The 21,459-nt window shown below is 39.7% G+C and overlaps 1 protein-coding gene across 8 annotated transcripts in view; it reads left to right on the top strand.

The window, feature by feature from the left end:
* Positions 1-21,459, top strand: part of LOC125434394 (activating transcription factor 7 interacting protein) — a 128,563-nt gene that overhangs the window by 51,170 nt on the left and 55,934 nt on the right. For 7 of the 8 annotated variants that reach the window (XM_048499705.1, XM_048499709.1, XM_048499704.1 and 4 more), the window contains exon 2: positions 11,714-12,801. In XM_048499705.1, the coding sequence (XP_048355662.1) occupies positions 11,721-12,801 (1,081 nt within the window). In that variant the 5' untranslated portion in view covers positions 11,714-11,720. Of the gene's footprint in view, positions 1-2,348; positions 2,431-11,713; positions 12,802-21,459 lie in introns of those variants that run through there. The other variant, XM_048499710.1, reaches the window with a different exon arrangement.

The raw sequence follows: 21,459 nt of genomic DNA, 5'->3' as shown, positions 1-21,459 counted from the left end.
AAAATTGTATGCAACTGTGAGTATTGTTGTCAAGTTTTATTTGCTGCTTTCGTCTGAGTTCAGTTTGCATTATTCTTATATTGCATGGCATGAGGTTTGGGGCTTGCAAGGCCTCCTGGGAAATGTAGTTCCCACCATGCCGTTTTCAGCCTCAGGTGAACAGACTGCTTTTTTCAGCTTCCACTTTCAGCCTCCACTTTCACCTCTCCCGTTCTGATCTAGCGACGGTGATCCATGCAACGGTTACCTCCAGGTTAGACTACTGTAACTCACTCTATGCGGGCTAGCCTTTAGCCATGATCCGGAAATTAAAACTCATTCAGAATGCAGCAGCCAGGCTGCTTACTGGCAGTTCGAGCAGGGATCGAGTCACACTGATCCTATACCATCTGCACTGGCTGCCGATTGAGTTCCGGATTATGTTTAAAGTGTTGGTTTTGATCTTCAAAGCCATTTGCAGTCTCGGACCTACATACCTGAGGGACCGCCTCTCCCCATATTGCCCCAGTAGGCCCCTCCGCTCCTCGGAGGAGGACCTACTCATGATCCCTGGCCCAAAAATGATCAGGCTGGCCTCCACGAGGGGCAGGGCCTTTCAGCCCTGGCCCCTACCTGATGGAACAGGCTCCCTAGGGAGATCAGGGCTCTGCGGGACTTACAGAGTTTCTGCAGGGCCTGCAAGACGGACCTGTTCCGCCAGGCGTTTGGCCAGCCTGGTTAAAAATATATCTACCATGCCATCTGGCCTCCCGTGAGCACAAAAGGGGGGAGGGGTAGCCGGACGCCATCCATATTTTTAAATGGGTTCTGTTTTTATGTAACTGATATTTAAATTATGTTTTAAGGTATGTTTTAACCTTGTTGTGAACCGCCCTGAGCCCTCAGGGGGAGGGCGGTATATAAAATAAATAATTTTTTTAAAGTGTGAGTGTGGCGTCGGCGGGGAGATCAGGGGCAATTTTCCGCCGCCCCCCCCAACCCGGCATGCACCCCATGCAGTGCGCACCCCCCGTTCCCCTTGTAGCTCTGCCTCTGACAGTGACTGCCCTTGCCTACCTGGAGGCATATCCAAAGTTGCTTTTTTTTAAAAAAAAATGTGATTTTTGATGCTTCTTATCCTTCACTCGCCATCCATGAGTCAGATGGGGGAGACACAGCATTCCATTTTGGATTATTATTGGTTTGGCGAACAGACTATAAATTCAAGTTTTGACAATGACACCTTGCTGCACCCCTGTCTGTAGTTCGCTTACTCACCAGAGGTAACACTTTGGTACTCCCTGACATCTGTGAACCTCCATGAAAGCCATGTATGACACCAAATTTTTGTCTGGCCCAATTATGTCGGAAAGCATCTATTAAATTTTGTATACTTTCTCTTATTTTGTTATCCATTAGATAAATCAATAAAAGATCTGCATTAAGATCTGTTTGACTATGAAGTTTACTGAGTAACCTTGTCATCCCTTGGCTTACCTTCTTCATGACAGTAAATAGGAAGGCTCCATGGGTTCAATCAGTCCACCACAAGCACAAATAGGACCATGTAATCTACCCACTCCTTATCACCAGTGATGTGTCAGTATGGGTACTCACCACTCTGGAGTGTACATGACTGCTGTGCTGAGTGTATATGTAACCACATGCTAAAGAATATTTTGAATATTGAGAATCCTTCTGTGAGCATGTATGAACCTTCCGTGACCTAGATAAAGGCTCTTGTATGTGATTCTGAAAGGCAGGAAACATAAATAAACATGAGAGCTGACTGCATCTGCTTCAGTATAAGCAGCTTCTTGATATTAGTTATTGATCAATTTTCACAACTTCCTAAAACCATAAAGATGACTTTAATAACTGGACCAAGCTTTTTAAGCAATTTCAAAGTCTATTATCAAAATGTATCTTGTTTAAAATAATACTTTCATTACATTATTTGAAGTCTGATTCCCTTCCCCTCCCCCCCCCCCAATTGCTGCTTGCGCAGCATGCCTGCTGATCTCTGTGTACTTCTTTAGAGAGCATTAAAGGGAGTAAATCACTGGAGAAGAACATTATTTCTGTATTTGTACAACTTTGCATACAGAAGAAGGTTGGCTTGGTTCATGCTCTGCTCTTATTTTCACACCCGTTCCACTGCTTCATACTGATTCTATTTTTAGCCTTGTTGCCAGGCAGATCTTTCCCTGCTTCCTGCTGAGTCTCAGCCTCCGGTATTGAAGGGCTCTTATACAAATGGGTCTTCAGCAACCAACCAGCGTGACTATGCAGATCTTCAGTCAGTCCTCTGACATCATACTACTCAAGTATAGTTTCTGTTACTGAGCTTGCTGATCAGATGGCAAAATGGCTGCGGGGGAGGTTTTGTTGGGGAATTTTTACATGTGCAAAAAATAGTCCTTTTGAATGTGAAGTGAACAGGTATTGAAGGTAATTGCAGATTGAAGGTGATTCAGTCTTTTAACCAGGCTTTTAACCATGCATCTCAATTTTCTTGTGGTCCTGCCTACTTTGATCCACCTTTATGACTTAAAGTTGGCAGTGACCTCTGTCTGTGGCTGTGCATGTGCAAGCAGGTGTATTTCATTTCTCTGAAGGAAGGAAATCTCTTAAGAGGAAAGAAGAAATAGGCAAAAATATGTTTCTGAGAAATCAGTTGGATACAACTTAGGTAGGTTTTCAGATTGCCCTTTTTGATACTGAACGTGAAAGTATCTGTTAGATTAATATTTTAAATGTTTTGTGGTACTGTATAAATGTTAGTTTCTTAATTTGAAAGTTCATACAATTGTGGTGTATTTTGTCAAATTTTACTAGTAGTCTCGGCTACTACTGATGACATCAGACTATTGTGAGATAGGGTACAGGATAAAATTGGAGAGACATAGAGGTCAGACTTGCATCACTTCTTCTGTTGCATGTCCTTGTTTAGATGAAAACAATTGCAAATGTAATAGCCCTTTTGGCACATGACCATCCTTGACAAGATCATAGTCGTGTTAAAATCTCATATAGCATTAATCATTAACAAATTATTTTTCAAAATAGATACCTTCATCAGGTGATCAAAACATCAGACTAAAAGTCATAGATTTCCACACATTTTCCTTATGTAGGAAATGAAGTTGTTTTTCACAAAAAAAGGGTAAACCAATACCGACACTTTCATTTGCTTTTCTGTACTATGCTGAATACTTGAGATGAACCAGTGTGACTTTTTATTTTACTGTTTTAATTCCAGTGAAGCAAGCAGGTGTACTAATTTGTCCCTTCCTTACAAACCGCCATTGCTATTTCCATTTCCTGTCTTAGCGGAAGCAGTTGTGAGGGGGGGAAATGGGTATGTGGAAAGAGGTCAAATCCAGAGTGAACTCCAGGCACACTCTTGACAGGACCAGGTTCTTTTTCCTTTTTGAACTATTAAAGCATTGTCATCCCAGTCTAGGGCCTGCGGTCTAAAGAGCCTTCACCCAAACATAGTCAGGTGCACAGTGAATTGGTGTCCCAGGTCCCGCTCCACAAAATAAACATGCATGCGCTCGTTATTTTTTTTGAACTTTAGAAATTGGGATATAGGAAATGGACAGACTGACCATTAGACACATTAAACAAGGCCTCACAGTGAATAATATGTTATTGCTTCTTACTGACACAACTGATTTGCATAAGGATCAGTTCGTGTTTAGGTGGCATCTGATGCTGAAACAGCTTTCAGTAGTCACCTATAGATTCAAGCTTTTCTAAAATGGTTATGGAAATTGCTGAATATAGTGGTAATGTGAAGCATGAGGGGCACGCTTGTCCTTTTTGCAGTGTATGCAGCAGATTCAAAATGTGGGAAGGTTATGAATCTCACTGATGAAAGAAGTAATATGCAAGTATTGTTTAACCCATACCACTTAGTTTTTCAGCTTCAGGAAAACCTCTCATCCTGCGCTATCCTGCACAATATATACTCTGTACTTCACAGTTTTGTTCTTTATAGCAACATCTTAAGCTTTACAGTGATTAAAAAGCAAAATTTTAAAGGTTTATTTATAACTATTTTTTTAAGTATTCAAGAATTAATCTTCTATTTTCAGAGACTTATCTTAAATACTCAGTAGTAATTTTATATCCTTTTCTAGTTGCTGGACAGAATTTAGAGTGCATAGTCCTGATTGGCTGTTTTGTAACTGATTCCATAAGCCAATCAGTTAAGGTAATCGTATAGGGAGAGAATCTGGTGACAATGAAGAAGACTGATATATTTTTTCCTACGTGAAATTCTTATGTGTAGCTACAACTGGCTCCCTCTTGTGTGTGTCTTGGTTATTACAAGGACTTGGACTGGGGGTGGAGTGCTACGATTATTCATTTTTCCCTTCATGCTCATTATGAAAATTGACCATTTTTATAAAGGAGCAAAATGGTGATTGATTTAAAAGTGCAGTAAGTTAAACTTCCTGATTTAGCGGTAATTTTGTGGTCCATATTTAATTCATCTTGATGGGCAACAAGATTCTGTGTTTCTTTTAATTCACAGTAAAAACACGTTAAATTTGTTTTGCCTAAAATGTATACACAGTACTTAAGATAATGTTATGAAACAGTTTTCATGTACCATGTGTTTCTTCAGGGGAAAATTTAATTGTTTTAGGGAAGGCAAACTAAAACAATGGTATGAAAATTGTGTATTGCTTCAGAATGCTGCTGTTAATGCACAAAAATATAATGCACATGCTTCAATGTGATGCTTAACACCATTATGTTCATTGACCATAAAACTGAAATTCAATGTATTACTAGGAAACGTTCTAGACAAGTTCTGAAAAAGGAGTATTAATTGCAAGACTGAAATGTGAGACCTTCATCTTGAATTTGTAATGTACTAATTTTCATTTAGAACAAAATGTCCTGTCCAGTTACTCTCCCTAATTACCTCAAGACAACACTGCATATTCGTTTTATTTGCCTAGCTTACATTGTCTAATAATTAGCCGGATTACAGTGAACATTACACGTTTACATAATTTTTTTCATCCACATAATTTTATTATATGTAGCAAACATTAGTTTTAGCAATGCTGTTCTAAAGTATTATTCAGTGAATCACTACACATTTTGGACTGTAGTTTCCTTGATATCTTTCTGTATCTTTTGGCTGTCCATCTGTCCATTTGTCAGTCTGTCTCTGTTTTCCCTGTTTCTGGGCAGAACTTAAAGAACTGGCCGCTGAGTAGCTAGACTTTTCAGCAGCGCAGTGGCTGTTCCCCTGAGGATTGTAGGCTAATTCATAGCAGTTATGCTAATTCCTTTCTTTGTTGCCACGTAGCAGTGATAGCCCTTGGGGAAATTATGAGGGAGGAGATCCTGCCAGATTTGTAGGATTAGGAACCTTTGGGGTATCATTAAAAATCCACTAGTACACTTTTGACCAAATAAGCACCAGTGATTATAGCATTCACCATTTTTTTAAAAATTGGCAGTGATCTTAAGAATGGCTTCTGGTGGCAGTGATCTCATACACTAATATAGAATAGTTTACTCTTTTAATGTGAATTAATATGAAAGATTCCCAGGAGAGAGTATTACAGTCACGGAATTATTAGCATTATGTGAATGTTCAAACAATGAAATCTGTATATTTTTTCTCTGTAATAATAATAATTTGCTGCTGAACTGTACCACATCGTTTTCTTAAAAGAAGAATATTGAATTTTATTTGGAATGTCCTTAAAAATGCTTACACACAAGTATTCATGCTGTTGGGCTCAATTCAGTGCATACAAACACAATTTTCATTGAACTCCCAGTAATCTGTGTAATCAGTGTAGAATTTCATAGTTCACCATAGTTCAACCAGGACTTTATTGGAGCACCATCTGAGGAGCTTTAAAGTATGGACATTAATAACTGTTAAGTATCGCTCATGTGGTCTTCCTGAACCAAATGGGTGCAAAATTATTTGAAAGTAAGTGAATACTTTTGCAGCCTCTTACCCTGTAGCTGGAAGACATAAAAGAACATTGCTGATTGGCTTGCACAAATGGGATCAAATTGTCTAAGTGATCTGTCGTGATCTAATTTAGACTGCTTTGTATTTATTCGCTGTAGCATCCACAAAGATCTTTTAAGTGGTTATAGTGTGCACCCTTGTGGATGTGGAGTGAAACTGTACATCGCTGAATATGAAATATTTAGAGTCATGAAAAATGTCTATTTCATTTTTGCCTTGGTATTTAAACTGGGCAAATATATTGTACATATATGTTATTCTGAAAAAAGTTCCGTTCCACTAAACTCTGAGTTCTTAGAAAGCATTTTGCATTTGCAGTAATTCAAGTAATTAAATGTCCAAGCATCTATCAGTTTAAATTCTTTCACTTTTGTTTCTTAGTAATACACTTTGTAGTGCATTTATAATAGGAAGAGTTAGATATTTTCATGTTAAAATTCAAAAGTATTGTTAAATGTGAAATAGAAAATCTTAGACAAGATCGTGAGGCAGCTTGTTAGATAAGTGTAAGTAGAAATACATTTGAGTAAAGTATCTAAAATGGTGATAATTCTTCCTGAATGATTCAAATGCGGAATTTTCCACATTCTTTCTGTTAAGTGCCATGTGTAAATTTAGCTTGAAAATATTAGCTAATTTATAGTTGGTGCATATGGTATAATATATTTTCCAGGTGATGGTTTGGAATGCAGCAGCCATTTATATCATATGTTGCTGTGACTGCTTGCTGGACACAGGTTTGCAAGGGATTGGGGGGATTAAAAACTTGGTCAAACTGAAATGAACAATGGGTGCAAGGTGCATGTGCAACTAAGCATCATAATTGAGAAAGCGTTTTGCCCCCCAAAATTTGCTAACCACTAGCTTAAAAAATATTCTTTAGAAAGCTTCTGCAGCTACTACATGAGTAGTTTTGAAAGTCAGAAGATATTTTTGCAATAATCATTTAGATTTTGTAGTTTTCTGTTGAGTCTCTGACACGAATTAATCACATTCATATACTGTATTTTATATAAAGGGAACAAAATGATCAAGAAAGGGGCCAATTTTAAACTCTGTTTCCATCATTCTGATTTATATTTCTTGAACACATACGTACACTAATTGGTGCAACAACTATAGTAATATTTACTCCATGACTAAACAAGTCCTTTCCAGCCTAGACGTGTTTTGACACTACAAAATATGTGTTTTACGGACTTTAGATATGCAAGAACAAGAGAAGCCCAATAGGTGGCTGAGGAAAATGCTGCCCTGCCACCTCCAGAGGGCTTTCTGGTGGTATAAGGAGGCAGAAGAAGCAAAACAAACAAACAAAAAACATAATTGCTGAAAAGCCCTCCATATAATATAATGAACTTAGGGCATCCAAAAGGGTGGCCTAAGTCCAGGACCCAGGCCTCTGCAATCAGCCGCAAACCCAGGGATGAAGCCACTAATGTCACCTCTATCCCAGGAATGGCCTAGTGCACCCCCTCACCAGCATCTCATTGATGCCGGTGCAGCTCTGCAGCAGCCCAGACTTCCACTTCTGCAGAACTGAGCAGTGGCTGGCTGGCAGTGCCTTTTCCCCCTCCACCAGCGTGGTGGAGGGGGCAAATGCATTGGTGCACTTGTAGAGGGGGCAAATGCATCGGTGCTCCCCTCCAACGCTCCCTAACGACATCCCCCCCCCCAAAGAAATCTAGTTTGGGCTCTAATATATATAGTTTATTTGCAGATTTAAGGGTTTCTTTTTCCCCAAAGTTACTGAGCATGATGTGGAAGGTGATCAGGCTATGAACACTTATCTCTAGAAGTATTCATAATTTGAACAGTAAAAAGGCTGCCTGACTTAATGGCCTTATTAATGGTTAAAGTTGAATTTTTTTCTTGTGCTTTATTAATTTAAATAGAATAACAGGCACATTGTTCTTGATAAAGGATTATGATTTGTTTCGGTGTTGAGATCTGATTACATTTTTAAACCATGTGTTTGTGTACAATAACTATAAATTTAAATGGATTGGGGGAATTTGTTCTATTAAAATACTTTCAAAATTAATTTTTAAGATGTGACATGAAACTTTATAAGATATTCTTACATTCTACTAATAGGCTTATAAAACCAAACTTTTCAGCGAAGTACATTCTAGTTGAGCAATGAGTATTTAAGAAATAATTTATTTATTGTTAATTGGCTGGTTCCAAAACAACAGTTGGACACTTACTGTGAAGGGTCCTCCTCCTCTGAGTCAAGGAGGACATTTCCTCAACATGGGTGATTCCCACCGGCTTCCCAGAGAGTCAGGAAGTAAATCTTCAGCTTCCTGTTGCTGGTGGGACACCCCTCCTTCTTCCTCAGTTTTGGAGACTTCTGTGGAGCAGTGAAGATAAAGACAGATCCCTGCACATTCAGACAGTAAGAGGAGCAAGGAGCTGAGAGGGGAGGGCACCAGATCCTACCAGCCTTCAGCTCCTCTAACCAAGTAGCAGGAAACTTAATGAACAAGGCAATTGTCCCTAAATAACATAACTCTCCATAACAAAAAAAAAACCCTTCTCTCGTGTGTGTTTTTTGGCTGTCCCTATTGGGCAGGCAAGATGTCCTCCTTGACTCAGAGGAGAAGGACCCTTCACAGTAAGTGTCCAATGGTCATTCTCCCCTGAGCAGGAGGACATCTCAACATGGGACCTTTTAAAACAGTGTCCCTTGCCCGGGTGGGTCAGACTAGGATGGTAGCATGTGTTGCAGGACCATGTGACCAAAGGCTGTGTCTGCCACACTGTACCTGTCATAAGAACATAAGAACTAGCCTGCTGGATCAGACCAGAGTCCATCTAGTCCAGCACTCTGCTACTCGCAGTGGCCCACCAGGTGCCTTTGGAAGCTCACGTGCAGGATGTGAAAGCAATGGCCTGCTGCTGCTGCTGCTGCTCCTGAGCACCTGGTCTGCTGAGGCATTTGCAATATGAGATCAAGAAGGATAAAGATTGGTAGCCATAAATTGACTTGTCCTCCATAAATCTGTCCAAGCCCCCTTTAAAGCTATCCAGGTTAGTGGCCATCACCACCTCCTGTGGCAGCATATTCCAAACACCAATCACACGTTGCGTGAAGAAGTGTTTCCTTTTATTAGTCCTAATTCTCCCCCCCAGCATTTTCAATGAATGCCCCCTGGTTCTAGTATTGTGAGAGAGAGAAAAAATTCTCTCGGTCAACATTTTCTACCCCATGCATAATTTTATAGACTTCAATCATATCCCCCCTCAGACGCCTCCTCTCCAAACTAAAGAGTCCCAAATGCTGCAGCTTCTCCTCATAAGGAAGGTGCTCCAATCCTTCAATCATCCTCGTTGCTCTTCTCTGCACTTTTTCTATCTCTTCAATATCCTTTTTGAGATGTGGCGACCAGAACTGAACACAGTACTCCAAGTGCGGTCGCACCACTGCTTTATATAAGGGCAATCTTTGCAGTTTTATTCTCAATTCCTTTCCTAATGATCCCCAGCATAGAGTTTGCCTTTTTCACAGCTGCCATGCATTGAGTTGATGTTCCCATGGAACTATCAACTAAGATGCCCAAATCCCTTTCCTTGTCTGTGACTGATAGCACTGACCCTTGTAGCTTGTATGTGAAGTTTGGATTTTTTTGCCCCTATGTGCATCACTTTGCATTTTGCTACATTGAACTGCATTTGCCATTTCTTAGCCCACTCACCTAATTTATCAAGGTCCGCTTGGAGCTCTTCGCAATCCTTTGCGGTTCTCACCACACTACATAATTTGGTATCATCTGCAAACTTGGCCACCATGCTACCCACCCCTACTTCCAGGTCATTTATGAATAGGTTAAAGAGCACTGGTCCCAATACGGATCCTTGGGGGACACCACTCCCTACATCTCTCCATTGTGAGAACTTCCCATTTATACCCACCCTTTGTTTCCTGTTCCTCAACCAGTTTTTAATCCATAGGAGGACTTCCCCTCTTATTCCTTCATTGCTGAGTTTTCTCAATAGTCTCTGGTGAGGAACTTTGTCAAAAGCCTTTTGGAAATCCAAGTAGACAATGTCCACTGGTTCCCCCTTATCCACATGCTGTTTACACCTTGTAGTGCCTGGTGAAGGCAGATATCAAGGACCAGGTAGCCGCTCTGCATGTCTCCAGCACTGAGACCTCACTTGCCAAGGCCGTATTAGTGGCTGCCGCCCACTCTGAGTGTGCTAAGATGCCTCCTGGAGGCATCACAATAACAGTTATGCCCAATACAATACAACAAGATATAATAAAGTCACACAATGCCATACAAAACCGAGACTGCAATAAAAGGCACTATAATGAAAAGGGATTTGTGTGTGTGTGTGCTTGTGCGCGTGTGCTTACGTTTACACACTTATATTTTGGTTTTCTTCCATAGAATTCAAGGAGGTATACATATGTGAACCTCTCATCAGTTATTACTTAGCTTCAACCATGTTGCTTTTAGACCATACCCTGAGTGCTGGGTGAAAATGAGGAGTCAGTGGAACACCAGCACTTTTCAGGAAATGCAGTAAAAATTAGTAAGGGATGTCATTCCAAAAGATACATTTTTTCACATTAATATACCTATCAAGTTTTTTATCATGGTTATAAATAAGGAGTGTATTTCATAATCTGAAGGGACTGAAGTTGTTGGACAATTTATTAGTACAGCTATATTACTTTGAGTGGTTTGACAAAAGGGAATAGATAGCACAGTCTTCATTAAACATAAAATAAGTAATAGGAGGTCTATCAAGGGGCAGCAACTCCCCCTTTTCCTTTTAATTCCAGAATAAATTGTTCCAGAATAAATTGTCACATACAGAGTTCACAGATATTGAACTTGAATATTCTTGCATTGTTTGCATTTCTTTGCTGTCTGTTTTGTTAAGGGAATACATTTCTGTAGGATATACTTTACAATCTACTTTTAAACTTTTGCTTAAAAAATACAAGCAGGGTATTCACAACAACTTATGGGGGAGGGGTCAACTAATTTCCCCTTGTATCCTTTCCCCTTCTCTCTTTTTTTAAAAAAGGTATAGCCTTTTTTCTTAATTGGTCTCAAGATGAATCACACAGTCAATATTTAACTTTCCAGGCAGCCCTCATAGCCTCTCTCCTTTTGCTGATTTCTTCCCACCCACCAGTCAACCTAACCTTATCTTCAACCCTGTCTTCAGCTTTTCTTCCTTCCCTCCTCCAGCCTTCTCTCTGGGAAAAGTCTGACCCAGGGTGGTGGCTTGTTCTGGGCAGGGCAGAACGGTATGGATTTTACATTTCCAATTGTGTGTGTTTGTCCATCCCAGACAAAATGGCAAACAGAGTTCAGTGGTCATGCTTTCCCTAAAGCTACAGGCACTGAGTCTGTTACTTGGGGAAGTTTTCAACCCCTTAATTTTTTTTTGTTTTAGATTCTTACTTTGTTATAGTTTTCTGCAAAGTCTGGGCTTTCTTCAGGGTTGTAGGACCCTCCCCCCAACCTGTCCTAGTACTTATTATAATGAAGTTGGATCATCTGTGTAGTTGTGTGTGGTGTGTGTTCTCCTGAAGGCGGAGGGCTGTTCTCTTCCTGTTACTAGGAGGCAGGACTTCTCTGAACTTTTTACTTCACTTCCTCCCTATAACGGTCACTTCCTTCCGTTGACAGTTACGTTCTGTGTTTCATATTCATTTCAGTTTTAAATAATATACATTTACTTTTTCAGGATAAAGATGGAAAGTAGTGAAGAGCCTCAAAAAAGAGTATTTAAGGCCCGCAAAACAATGAGAGCAAGTGATCGACAACAGCTTGAGAGTGTGTATAAGGTGAAAGAAGAGCTTATGAAGACCACTGATGTTAAGTTGTTAAATGGGAAACATGAAAATGGAGATTCAGATCTTAATTCTCCTCTAGTAAATTCTGAGTGCACAGAGGACAAAGAGATTAATGGCTTAGAGGATTTATGCCTTGATTCTGAAGATGGAAAAATGAACTCTGAAGAAACCATTGATGCCAAAAGTCCTGATAATAGAGAGGACCAGGTAACTAATGTAGCTCTCAAACCTGAAAATATGTCTCCTGAGAAGATTGCTGCTGAGCAAGATCATGAGGATGCTAGTAGTAGTTCAGCCCCTGAACCTGAAAGTTCAGTGCTTGGCTGCAAAAAAGATAATGACTTCCAGGAAGAGGTTAGTGTAAAAGATAATCTAGACCATGAAGATACTGGTGTGAAAGATGATTTGGATGAGAAAGACTTATCAAATTGGCCTGAAGTTGAAAGTAACTTGAGCTGCAATAATGACTCCTCACCAGATCGAGTAGAAGCAAATGATCATGCTTGTATTCCTGATTTGCCTGCGGAGGAAGAAAAAAGTGGTGAGGAAGGTCTAAAAGATAACATTGGCGAACAAGCAATATCCAGCAGTATGGATTCAGATCAGGATCCAAAGGATGGGGATGTCCGATCTGCTGATCTTTTGGAGTCTAGTATACAAAAAACAGTGGAAGAAGAACCAGTAGAAAGCATCTTGGGAAATTCAACCACCATGGAAACAGAGGAGATTATTCCGATTTTAGAAAAGCTGGCCCCAGCAGAAGATGATTTAAGCTGTTTCTCCAAATCTGTCTTGCTTCCAGTGGAGAATCCTAATGTAGATGTAGAAGATAAAGTGGGAAGTTCATTAAATTCTCCATCCAAACAGGAAAGCAGTGAAAACTTGCCCAAAGAAGCATTCTTGGTGCTTTCTGATGAAGAAGAGCTATGTTGTGAGAAAGAATCTGAGGGGGTAATGTCAACTCAAGCCAGTCCTTCAGGTTAGTGATTATATAGATCACATATAAAATGTGTGTGTTTAAAATGGTGATTTCTCCTCTTTTCCCATTTTGTTTTACATGTAGTACTTGCTGTTTTGTAAATAAACATGTAATAAACCGTATATAATATTCAGATAAATGCTTGGGAATGCTATTGTATTTTGTATTTCATTAGTCAGATACCGTGCTCTGTTAGGTAAAATAATAGATCCTTCAGAAGCATTAATTCAGTGCATGCTAATAACTAACGCAGGATAACTAACAGTGAAAGGAATGAAAATGCTCAATTGGTATAAATGTGAATTTTGTTCTTTTTTTGTGCAAGAAATCCAGAATTAGTCAGTATTGTACAGTTTTAAATGGTGTACAGTATCAGTGCTTGCTCAGAAGATACCAGGTGATCTGATATACTTGACTCTTCCGCAGTATGAGTGAGAATGTGAGTGACTCTTCCACGATGTTTAACAGAGCAAATTGTCAAGTTATACTGAAGGAGTTCTCCTCTTCAGAAAACGTACAGGGTCTGTAGAGTGTCCTAACATAGGACCTGTTCTACTAGTAGCTACTTTGTGGTCCCTGAATTTGTTGTTCTTTTTCAAATGAGAACCTAAAGTGACAGCATAAGAAAGGAGGAAAGCTTGATGTTTTAACACCAAGGCCATTCTTAACTTTGTGTAATATGTAACTATGGTCAGTTAACCTACGGTTTAACTCTAAGAGTCAGAAAGGCCAAATCCATGTGTCTGCACCAGTAAGAGATAAATTCTACTGCTTCTTTGTAATGTGAAATAAATATTGGATTGGAATACCAAGAAGGCAATGTTTTGTGGAATATAAGCTAAATCCTTTTAGACAAAACAATGAACATATTTAATTTGCAACACTTTCATGAGAACCTTTGGGGGCAATGAAAAATGTGAATTTGTCAAATCCTACCCTGGTTACCCCATTTTGACCTCTGCAAAGCATCTGCATACATTCATGCCTTTCCAATATATTGGGATATGTGTGTGAATAGAATAGAATTTTATTATTATGCTCAAAGACCAGCCCTTAAATGTTTCTACATCATTTCGTCCATAAAATACCTATATACCAGTGATGGCAAACCTTTGGCACTCCAGATGTTATGAACTACAATTCCCATCAGCCCCTGCCAGCATGGCTAATTGGCCATGCTGGCAGGGGCTGATGGGAATTGTAGTCCATAACATCTGGAGTGCCAAAGGTTCGCCACCATGGCTATATACAAATCTGATGTACCTTCAGCTGCTGCACAAGTCCATACAATAAAATATACAGTTACAAGATTCAATTCCTTAGATGGGTAATTTAAAAGTACAGTCATAACATCCATGTACACAATATTATCACATTTCCATCATATCTTAATCTCCAGACTAATTATTTCCTACTAAAACATATATACTATAATTTGTTTTAAAATTTCCTTTAAATTTAACTCACCTCCACATCATAATAGTCTTGAATATATATATTTGTATATGTATCAAAATTCTACCCCTTAAATGTTATTCCCAGCAGCTTTCTTAGTGTTGTATATCACCCTTCCAAATTTAACAACCTTAAGAGTCATTTTGTGATCCTTGTCAGCAAGGAGCTGTTCCACCAGGTTTTGGGGACTGGCTGGCTGCTGAGCTGCCGCCCCTTCCTGATGCCCATGTACCATCTGTTTCTCTTCGACTGTCTTCCGGTCCCCTCCCAGGGTTAGAACTGGACGCCATCCTCCAAATTGTGGGTGGGTTGTATTGCTGGTACTGTGTTTATTGATTTATGTATTTCAATGATATTATTCAATGTTTTTTGTATTTTGGTATTTATTGTCTGTACACCGCTCTGAGCCCTTTGGGGGAGAGCAGTTCATTAAATTGAATTAATAATAATAATAATAATAAAAATAATAATAATAATAGTAAAAGTGATAGAATAATATTTCTATCCCTCCCTCTAAATCGTACAAAGATTTCCTTCATCAAGGCTTCTCTAATATTGCTATACAGTTTGTAATCGAGAAGTATATGGTCTGTTGTCTCAATACTCCCATCCCCGCAAGGGCTAACACAATCTTCTAGAGCCGTGGTGGCGAGCCTTTGGCACTCCAGATGTTATGGACTACAATTCCCATCAGCCCCCTCCCTGTAATCCATGTGTGTTTGAGAGAATTGCTCCCCTCCCATTCGGGGCACTTAAACCCACCCACCCCGGTCTAAAATCCACGGTTTCTCCCTCATGCCCTGGGGTCGTGTGGAAACAGCAGGGACATTACGGATCACCCCTGCCTTGACTCCTGGGAAGAACCAGGAGCTGTGCAAAGTAAAACATCAGGAAAAAAGCACCGCGGGATGTAAGATCCCTGGGGCTTTACAACCGGCAAAAACAGCCCTTGATTCAGTTTGTTCATCCTTATTCAGCAGTTTGTTGCGTAGCTGAGAACATGTGGTCTTCTTACCTATAACTTATTCACTGAATGGTCATTTATAACCTTTTACATCCTGATCTTTATTCCTCTGCCTGTTGCTGAATCTGTCACAACAGCTAAGCCTAGGTTGCAGCATGGCACAGTTCAGGTGAGGGTATCAAAGACGGCAGAGGTTGCTCTTGTGGAATGTGCTTCAATATTGGAAGGCAAATCACATGCAAGTTGGCAGGAGATTTCTATAATATGGCATATCCAGTGTATGATTTGTTGGGTTGATAACAAAATTATTGTGTTTCTGAAATTGAGAGATATGATACCTATTGAATATAAGTGCTACTTTTATGTCTAGGATAGGAAGCCAATGTTCAGCTTCTGTGATGGAAAGAAGTTAGATAGGATTACATCCTTATTCAGATGTAACACCATGACCACCTTCGGCAGAAATTAGAGTTGGGACAAAGGATTACCTTATCACAATACAAGCAGAAGAAAGATTGGTCTGCCCCTCAGAGAGCAAGTTCTGAAGCCCTCCTGGCAGAGCAGATAGCTGTAAGAAAGGCCACCTTTTGAACAATAGTCCTTCAAGGTTACAAGTTGCCATAGGTTCAAAGCTCTTAATGGTGAAGGTGAGGACAATCCAGGTATCCCATGCAGGTACTGAAGGTAACACTGGAGTATAAAACTGTTCAACCAAAAAAAATGTTTAACCATTGGCTGGGAAAAGATGGAGTAGCATTGGATTGAGTTTTGGGAAGCTGATATGCTAGGGAAACCGTAGGTGAAGTAGGTACTCTAGTGAGGAAAGCATTGCACATGTGGATGAATCTAGCTCTGCTGTGAAGCAAAGATTGTGAAGTGCTTTCACCTGTTCTGAAAGTATTTTCTGGTAGATATTTTTTCTTGGCATAAGTGAGGACCCATCATACACGTTCTGGGATCACTTGGTTATCTGGATCTTCCTGGCTACCAAGTACAGTATATGAAGAATCGTACTTACAATCCTACAATCCTGAATGAAGAATCGAACTTACAATCCTACAACAAAGACTGCTATTATATATGTAATAAGAAATGCCTGAAATTCAATCCGGATTCAGAAGAGGCACTGCAGATCATATTGAAAATTTACACTGGTTAACTGTAGCATACAAGAGAATTTCAATGTGTATGCAAGATGTGCAACCTGTACTCTGTCAAGAGGCTACTGTTAAGATAGAATATGGAAAAACAGAACGGTTTCCCATTGGCCAGTTTGTTAGAAAAAGATGTATTTTGTATGTCTGACTCTTAAATCTGTATGCAGAACATCTCAGAAGGAAAACTGAATTAGATTTAGATGAGGGTGGAGTAAAAATTGGCAGGAGGAATATTTGAGCTATGGTGATGATGTTATGTTCTTATGATACCGTATTACTAGCAGAAAATAGTGAAGACTTGAAATGATTACTGCTGAAAATTAAAGGAGAAAGTACAAAAGCAGGATTACAGCTGAACATCAAGATAAAAATAATAACTGATGGAGTATTACTCAACTTTTAAGGTGGACAATGAAAAAACTGAAATTGTTGAAGACTTTCTATTCCTTGACTCCATCGTTGACCAAAGGAGAAACTGCAACCAAGAAATCAGAAGGAGATTGAGACTTGAAGGGCAGCCATGAAGGAACTAGAAAAGATTCTTATATGTAAGGATGTTTAAATGACAACCAAAATCAAATTAATTCATGCCCTACTATACCATTACTATGTATGGGTGTGAAAGTTGAGAATGAGAAAAGCTGACAGGAAGAAAGTAGATTCCTGTGAAATGTGGTGTTGGAGTATAGTACTAAGGATACCTTGAACAGCCAAAAAGACAAGTGAGGCAGTTCGTGATCAAATCAAACCTGGAACTGTCCCAAGAAGCAAAAATGACTAAACTGAGGCCATCATACTTTGGTCACATCATGAGAAGACAAAATACACTGGGAAAGACTATAATGCTAAGAAAAGTTGAAAGTAGCAAGAAAAGAGAAGACCCAGTATGAGATGGATTGACTCTATAAAGGAAGCCATGGCTCTCAGTTTGCAAGACCTCAGCGATGCTGTTAATGATTGGACTTGTGGAGAACAAAGAGTTTGGATTTATACCTCACCTTTCTCTCCTGTAAGGAGACTCAAGGTGGCTTACAAACTCCTTTCCCTTCCTCTCCCCACAACAGACACCTTGTGAGGTAGGTGGGGCTGAGAGAGTTCCAAAGAACTGTGATTAGCCCAAGGTCACTCAGCAGGAATGTAGGAGTGCGGAAACATCTGGTTCACCAGATAAGCTTCAGCCACCCAGTTGGAGGAGTGGGGAATCAAACCCAGTTCTCCAAATTGGAATCCACCTGCTCTTAATCACTACACCACGCTGACTCTCTTTAGCCTTCAAACATTTTCTAAGATTATTATAACCCAGGGAAACATCTGCATGTTATCCCTATAGATTTTCACACTTCATCATGCAGTCAGCATGAATGTCTGCAAATCTACAACATGGATAGATGTATCTTTCTAGCACAAGAAATAGCATCAGCATCAGAGTTCTCAACTTTAATCTGGTATAGAAGTAGTTGTCTATACCTATTTTGCCTGGGTGAAATTCTTAGAACTCTAACACCGATCTAATACATGCAGATTGACATGCAAGTTCCTCATTTTCCTTCTACAGTAACTGCATGCATAGTAATAAATAATCTGTAAACTCCAGCCATGCTAATATAAGCCTGGTGGTATATTTTGGATTACAGTTGCTAAATAGAATTTTGAAAAGTATCCCATGTTAATTTTTTGCCCTATTGGGTTTATCATCATTGCCAACAGAAAGCCCAGCTAGTTTGCAGCATGATATGCAATTAATTTTATTTTACTGGCCTTGTATGCTGTTAGTAGGAAATTAATCTTTAGCAGGCCACTATTATGAGTAGGAGATAGTATAGAGCTAGACTTCTTGTATGTATATTTGTCTATCCTCTTGAACTTTTGAGGATGGAGAACAATTGAAAACATTGATCCAGCCAGGGTAATCTCCTCTCAGATGACTTCTTCGCATGGTAGCAAGTTAACCTGAGGTTTCCATGCTTTTGAATTTCCAGTCATATCTGACTACTGGCTCCATAAGGTTACACTGGATAACACAGAAGTTTTCTGCATGTACTATTTCTGCCTGCTTTTCTTAGTGGTCAATTTGCTAGCATCAGAATCATGTTGAATAGAGGGGTTCTGCGCATCTAACATCCCTCCACAATTTTTCAGTTGCAACGTTGGTTTTACAGCCATGATATCATTGTGGAGGTCTACTACCAAGCCAGACTGGATGAGGCCCTCCTAGAACAGACGACCAGATTTTCGGAAAGGAGAGATGTAATAGTAATGAGAGATTTCAGTTCTCCTGATATTTGTTGGAAGTCAAATTCTGCCAAGACCATAAGGTTCAACGAATTCCTCACTTTTCTTGCAGAAAGTTTCATTGTCCAGAAGGTGGAAGAGGCAAGAAAGGGAACAGCTATTTTAAATCTGATCCTAACCTACAGTGATTACCTGGGATCCTTAGGTAGAAGTGACCATGTGCTCCTGGAGTTTGAACGGGGAAGCCAAGCATAGTCAAACACTCATTCTAGATTTTAAGAAGGCTGATTTCAGTAAACTTAGGAAACTACTGGGTGTGGTCCCTTAGTTAAAAATACTAAAAGAAAAGGGAGTGCACTATGGATGGGAGTTTCTTAAAAGTGAGTTAATGAAGGCACAATTTCAAACAGCTCTAATGAGAGGAAAAATGGGAGGTGTCTAGAGAAATCAGGATGGATGTCTAAATAACTTTCAACTGAGCTAAGATTTGAAAGGGACATGTACAAGAAACTGAAAAAGAGGGAAATCACCAAAGAGGAGCTCAAAAACAAATAGCAAGCAGCTGTGGAGAGAACGTCAGAAAGGTAAAGTGCAGAATGAACTGAGGCTTGCTAGAGAAGTTAAAAACAAAGTATTTTTTGGTTATGTCTGAAGCAAAAGAAAGAACAAGAAAATAGTAGGATAACTCTGTGGAGAAGATGGTGAAACACTAACAGGTGATGGAAAAAGAGCTGAACTACGCAACTACTTCTGTGTCTTAAGTCTTCTCCCTAAAGGAAAACAGTGGTCAACAAGGGAGAATTGGAGCAGATGATGCAGTAGGGGAAATCTGGCACAGAATAAAATAGTAGTCCTGGAATACCTGGCTACTCTAATTTGATTCAAGCCTCCAGAGCCTGATGAACTACATCCAAAGTTATGGAAAGAAATGGCAGAAGTAAACTCAGAACCACTGGCAATAATATTCGAGAATTCCTGGAGATCAAGAAACCTCCCAGTGGATTGGAGGAGGGCTAATGTTGTCCTCATCTTCAAAAGGGGGGAAAAAGATGACCCAAACAATTACAGCCCAGTCAGCCTGACATCAGTATCAGGAAAGGTTCGAGAGCAGATCATTAAACACGGTCTGTAAAAACTTAGAAGGGAATACCGGTCCGTGATCACTAAAAGTCAACACAGGTTTCTCAAAAACAAGTCATGCAAAACTAATCTTTGGGATTTTTGTATAAAGAGTTACAAGCTTGGCAGATGAAGGGAATGCTGTGGATGTAGCATACCTTGAAGCCTTTGACAAGGTTCCCCATTATATTCTTGCAAAAAAAGCTAGTAAAATGTGGGCTAGACAATGCTACTGTTAGGTGAATTCATAGTTGGTTTACCGACAGAATCTAAAGAATTCTCACCAATGTCTTATCTTCATCCTAGTGGGATGAAATGTCTAGTGGGATGCCACAGAGCTCGGTCCTGGCCCACTTTTATTCAATATTTTTATCAATGACTTGGATGATGGAATAGAGGGCATGCTAATTAGATTTTCAGATAACATCAAATTAAGAGTGGTAGCTGATACCCCAGAGGAAAGAGTCAGAATTCAAAAGGACCTGGACAAATGAGAAAGCTGGGCCAAAACTAACAAAATGAATTCCTGCAGGGGGGAATGTAAGATACTGCACTTAGAAAAAATGAAATACACAGGTATAGGATGGGTGACACATGGCTTGACAACAGTACATGTGAAAGGGCTCTGGGAATCTTAGTAGACTACAAGATGAACATGAGTCAACAATATGATGAGGCAGCTAAGAAAGCCAATGTGATGCTGTGATGCATCAATAGGAGTATAGTGTCTGGATCAAGGGAAGTAATAGTATCATTCTGTTTTTGCATTGGTCAGACCTCACCTGGAATACTATGTCCAGTTCTGGCCACCGTAATTCAAGAGCAATATTGACAAGCCGGGGTATGTCCAAAGGAGGGTAACCAAAATGGTAAAAGTTCTGAAATCCATGCCCTATGAGGAGAGTATGTTTAGTCAGAAGAAGAGAAGGTTAAAGGGTGACACGTTAGCCATGTTTAACTATTTGAAGGGATTTTGAAGATGGAGCAAACTTGTTTCCTCCTGCTTTAGAGATTACAGCAGAGTAATGGATTCACATTACAAGAAAAGTGATTCTACCTAAACATTAGGAAGAACTAATGGCCATCTGTTGGGAGTTCTTTGATTGTGTGTTCCTGCAAGGCAGGGGTTGGACTGGATGGCCCTTGTGGTCTTTTACAACTCTTATGATTCTATGTTTCTATTTTCTTTCAGACATACCTTTAAAATCAGAATTTGTGAGCAAGGGTGCTACTGTTATCAGTGGTGGGACTGTGCCAATGTTCCGTTTTTCTTTTTTGGTGTGCATGTCTTGATATGCACACACAATGAGAATTGCCATATTGTCCCTGTGAAATTATATCCTCCATTCCAAGATTCATTCTAATATCTGGATGTTTGGAGCTGCAAACTAGTTTTATAATTTTTTTTGTCAACAACAGGCAAACAAAAAGAAGTGAATAGCTGCCTCATCTAGTCAGTTGCTTCCAAGTGACTAGTCCTTCATATTTAGTTGTTTAAATGTTTCTAGCAGACGAAGAACAATGAAATGGGCTGCTTTCTGGACAGTCCCCATCAGAACTGAAAGTGATAACAAATGCCCCCCAAATCAAATTCCCACGAAGTGAGGTGCTGGATATAAAGACACAGGCACCTCTTACAGCCCTGTATTGCTACCAGGGAGGTTTTTTAAATTAAAAAATGAGACTTGCCTATGCAAGGAAAAGAATTCCTGTTTTCCCTGAGGGAGGGGG

The sequence above is a fragment of the Sphaerodactylus townsendi genome, linkage group LG06 (assembly GCF_021028975.2).
Source record: "Sphaerodactylus townsendi isolate TG3544 linkage group LG06, MPM_Stown_v2.3, whole genome shotgun sequence".
Taxonomy (NCBI): domain Eukaryota; kingdom Metazoa; phylum Chordata; class Lepidosauria; order Squamata; family Sphaerodactylidae; genus Sphaerodactylus; species Sphaerodactylus townsendi.
Note: the sequence above shows the minus strand (reverse complement) of the source record. Positions and strands in the feature narration are given on the sequence as shown.